This window comes from Buceros rhinoceros, unplaced genomic scaffold, assembly GCF_000710305.1.
Source record: "Buceros rhinoceros silvestris isolate BGI_N320 unplaced genomic scaffold, ASM71030v1 scaffold40057, whole genome shotgun sequence".
Taxonomy (NCBI): domain Eukaryota; kingdom Metazoa; phylum Chordata; class Aves; order Bucerotiformes; family Bucerotidae; genus Buceros; species Buceros rhinoceros.
Window position 1 is genome coordinate 1 of NW_010424614.1, and position 4,486 is coordinate 4,486.

The 4,486-nt window shown below is 43.4% G+C and overlaps 1 protein-coding gene across 1 annotated transcript; it reads right to left on the reverse strand.

Annotated features, from left to right (window-relative positions):
• Nucleotides 1-903: 903 nt before the first annotated feature.
• On the reverse strand, nt 904-4,123 carry LOC104497584 (WD repeat, SAM and U-box domain-containing protein 1-like; the record flags this gene model as incomplete). The annotated part of the gene is made up of 2 exons (XM_010140852.1): nt 3,588-4,123; nt 904-1,088 (listed from the first exon to the last, which is right to left on the reverse strand). Coding segments are annotated over exons 1-2 (583 nt in total), but the record flags the coding sequence as incomplete, so codon positions are not given.
• Between the last annotated feature and the right edge of the window lie 363 nt (nt 4,124-4,486).

Consider the following 4,486-nt stretch of genomic DNA (forward strand, 5'->3'; position numbering starts at 1 on the left):
GGAGCTGCCCACCGGGGTTAAACCACAACAATAATTTTAAAAGCCTGTACACAGAAATGCAAAGCCGCCTCTGAGATAGCTGGACGTTTAAATTTAGATGTGATTTTGCATATAGAGAAATCCTGGGCCCTTGTGACTAGTTCCACGGAGAGGCTTACAAATGTGAAATGAACGCAAACTGAACATCGCATGCTTTTGATCTCAACACCAGCTGTATGCAAGAATACTAGATTCCATTCTCGAAAGAAAAATCTAAGTTCTTGCCCATTACAAGCACGAAGAAGCACATAATGACAAAACTGAAATGCCACTTGCAGAGCGCAGTCAGCTAAAACACCTGTAAGACGTTTGAACAGTACCACATCTTAGTGGGACAGGAGAGATTCTGGGCTGGGCTCACCGCTCCCCCGACTCCTCCAGCTGAGGAAGTCAACCGTCTGTCTATCCACAGCCCTCAGCTCAAGCGTCCAGCTTACTAGTTTTACAGGTCTCTGCACTCCTTTCAGCCAGTCCTGCTCCTCAGGGAAACAAAGTGAGAAAGAGTAACATGGGAACGGTAATCGAGCCCTGCACCTTCCAACGCCCTCGTTAGCCCAGGAGGTAGCCTTCACTTACAGACACTGCCCAGCGTCTTCCAAACCCCTGACAAGACAATTAGCTACTGAAAGCTATCATAAGCATGCTCATCACCTTGTTTGTTGATCTACTACATTCCTTGTCACCAATCTGACAACTTTTACCTATTCAGAATATTCTAAATATTCAGAATATTCTAAAACATAGGCTCTTCCCAATGTCATTTTTCTCTTGAGCACTGATGACAAAAAGAATACGAAAACAAAAGATAGACAGCAGTGAAATAACTCTTTTTTCCCCATGTTCCTCCCCAAGCAAGTAACTAACCAGAAATGGGCTGCGAGGAAATATCACAGCAGGTCACACCAAGATCATGGGCTTTTTCATTACACAGGCATCTCATTTTATCATCCCACACGGTTAAATCACCACACGATGATCCAGTGACAAAGAAATTTCCATTAGGAGAAAACGCACAGGCCACCAAAGAACCATCTTTAACATTCCCGGATCTGAAAAGCAAGAGTACACAGGATTTGAGTTTAGAAAAAGTAATGTTCTGAGAAAACAATCTCTAAAACGCGATCTGATACGATAAGCCAAACTGTTGTAAGTTCTGCGTTTAGGAACTTGGGATCAGCTGCAGGAACCAGGAGCTGTTCTTTGCCTGGAAGAGGAACCGTGTCAGATGGCACCACAAGGCAGTAATTTTAACTGAGTGATAAAATCATTTTCAAACTAAAAACAATTTGAAAGGCACAACACACTGTTAAAATTCTACAGCAGGACAGATTTTAAAAGTCAAGGATAAATACACAACCATCACAACACAGATTTACAGGTACACAAAGAGGACAAAAGACTCCCACAGTTTCTCTGTCCTGTTTTCAAAGCCAAAGCAGAACCTGCTAACCCTTATGGTACACTGTAGCTGAGCAGAATACTTCACGATTTATGATATAGGGTTCACTTTGGACCATTCGTACCCAAGAGAAAGCAATGTGGAAAAAATCATTTCTGTACTTTAACTAAGTCAGCGAAAGTGCTTTGTAAAACTGATCTTAAAATTCCTAGCAGATACGGAAGCACGGTCAGTCCTCAGGAAGGAAGTGGGGTCAACCTAACATACTAACTTCAGGTCATCTGAGAGTAACCTAGAGACAACTGGAAGTGCCTCCCTCCTTTCAATGGACACTGGGTCCAGCCCAGCATGCACAGCTCCATCTTCCATCTTCTGACTCGGAGGAGTCAGCGCTGTAGGCAACAGTCATACAGCAAGAACTGCAGCATTATTTACTCCATCACTCCTCATTCTCTTTTGCCAACAGATTTTGTTTACTGCCAGAGGTGTGAAACTTCATGCCACTGAAGACAAGTCAACGAACTTTCCTAAGAGTCCCTCTGATTAGACCCAGGACCTTCAAAAAAGCACTGACTCAAGGCCTTAATTCCTTCATGAAGAATATCACCAAACACACTGCTCTCTGAAATGAACTTTTAAAAGCGAAGAGAACAGGATTGGAATGTTCAGGTGCTTTCTTCTTTCTTTACAGTGGAAACAGCAAAGTAGAGTAATTTCTGCTAAACCAATACAGTTTCTACGCTGTAATCATTATACATCCACCATTCAGCTAGCAGGAGTTTAAGGATGTCGGTCTAAGACATGCACAGCATGTGCTTGTAAGAAATAACATTCTAGTATTTCTGGGTTTTTCCCTGTCAGTAACAAGTATTCTGAATAAGAAAACCCAACCCTCTTCACTAGTAATACAGCTAAAGCAGATAAGCCCTCAGACTTCACAATGCTAACGACGGACATTCCCAATTTTTCCTACAGATAAAACAAAGAAACAATACGTACAAGGCACGTCTTTACGCTCTGAAAACAAAACACCATTTCAGTGTTTCCGTACGCATTACAAACAACGAGGTGGCAAAACCCATTAGAACTCTCCTTATGGCCAGGTATCCAGATTTTCACCACTTCAGACAACTATAATCAACCATTCTGAAAAATCTTAACAGTTCCCACCTAAATCACTGCTGTGGAAGACAACAGCCACAAAAGCAGTAGCGTGCTTGATGGGATTTCCGAAACCAAACAAGTCTGGCTTGTGGAAATGGCTGCTCCCTCATCCTGGGTGACACATCTCACCAATCCTCTCAAATTCTTTCCTAACTTTACAGGGATTTTGTGTAATCGCTGCTCTAAAGGCTAAGTGATGTCCTGCCCGGGTACAGATTACAACATCTGCCCTGAAGGCTTTACTGGCACAGAGATGTGCAGGAGGGCTGCACACAGCACCCTAAGGGTGACGTCTTTAACAGTGCAGCATCACCAAGACGCTCATCCGCTCTGTTTCACACCTCCACTGGAAGGAGGCGCGTGTGAAATGCTGACTGTCACGCCTCACTCGCTCAGCCCCGGTGCTCCCTCCCTCACTGTCACGTCCTAACACGCATGGTTTCAGGGTACGGCAATGGCTTCCAAACTCTTCAATTGCTGGATTACTCTCGAGCTTCTAAGACCTTCCTGGATACCAAATAGCCTTAATTAAATAATTAAGTCTTAATTAATTTTAATTAAGTAGTTAAATACTTAATTAAAAAGCATTCTGTGCAATGGAAGGTAAGTCACACGGCACAGTCCGGCTCCACTCACTCTGTATTACGTATCATAGTTTGTTGACCCACTCTTTAGAAGTCGGATGCACACATCCTGATTTGATGTTAGATCAGAAAAAATGCTTTCATAAACTAAAAAAAAAAATAAATCAGGACCTAGATGAAGGATGACTTGCTGAAAATTAAAGTTGCTTGAGTTTGCATTGCTTAACTTTAAAAACAAAGAGTCTCAGCACTTCTCCTCTCCTACTGATAATCTTTTGGTCTTCTAAACCCTAGTCCCGTCTCCCCGTGACGTCACTCGGTGGTGTCAGCCTGCAGCTCTCGTAGGCAGTGCAGCATCCTGTCATCGTAAACACGGTTGCCAAAAAGCACGTGGCGCTCACCTGTACACCTTCAATGACTGCATGTTCCAAAGAACAACACTCCCATCCGCTGCGCCCGACACGAGGTACGTGGACTCCGGAGAAAACCGGCAGACTCTCACGGGGCTGCTGCTGGGCTGCTCGAGCACTGCCAGCATCCGACCGTCGCCAGTCTCCCAGACTACGGTTGTGCCATCCGTTGAACACGAGGCTAAAACATGTCCTGATGGAGAGAAGCAGCAGCAGTGGACAGCATATGCATGACCTTTTAAAGGTGAGTATGGAAGCTCAGTGAAGTTGTGTAAAGAATAAACACGAACTGTTTTGTCCAAGGAACAAGTAGCCAAGTAAGCTGACGAGAAGGCACAGTAGCTGACATCATCACTATGATCTGCTAACGTATGAATTAACGTCGCCATTTCATCTGCTTTCAACAGAAGTATCTGAAAAAAAGTTTAACAGTTAGACCTCTCTTTTCTATTTCATAAATGAAACATGACCTTAACAAGACACATTCTTCAGAAAGAAAATCATAAATCCATTTGCAGAGGCAGATTTTTCACCCAAGCATTGCTTCGTCTTCAAGTGAACTGGGAGATCGATCACAGCAATGAGATGAGGGGTTTATGACTTGGTTAGAATTCACCTATCTAAACGTTTAATGTCAACTTGCAGTTCTGTAGTACAACATGCAAGTAGATACTTAGAGCAGTGGGAAAACAAGTTATTCTAGCTACTTAATTTATGCTAAGAAGTTCCCTGTTCAAACGTATTATTTCCATCTTCATGACAGAAGACAAAGCATTAATTAGGGTTGCACCAGGAATACAGAACCACCAAATCCCTTTGGGTTCGAGGGACCTTTTAGAGATCACCTAGTTGCAACCCCCTGCTGGGGGGCAGGGACACCTTCCACTAGA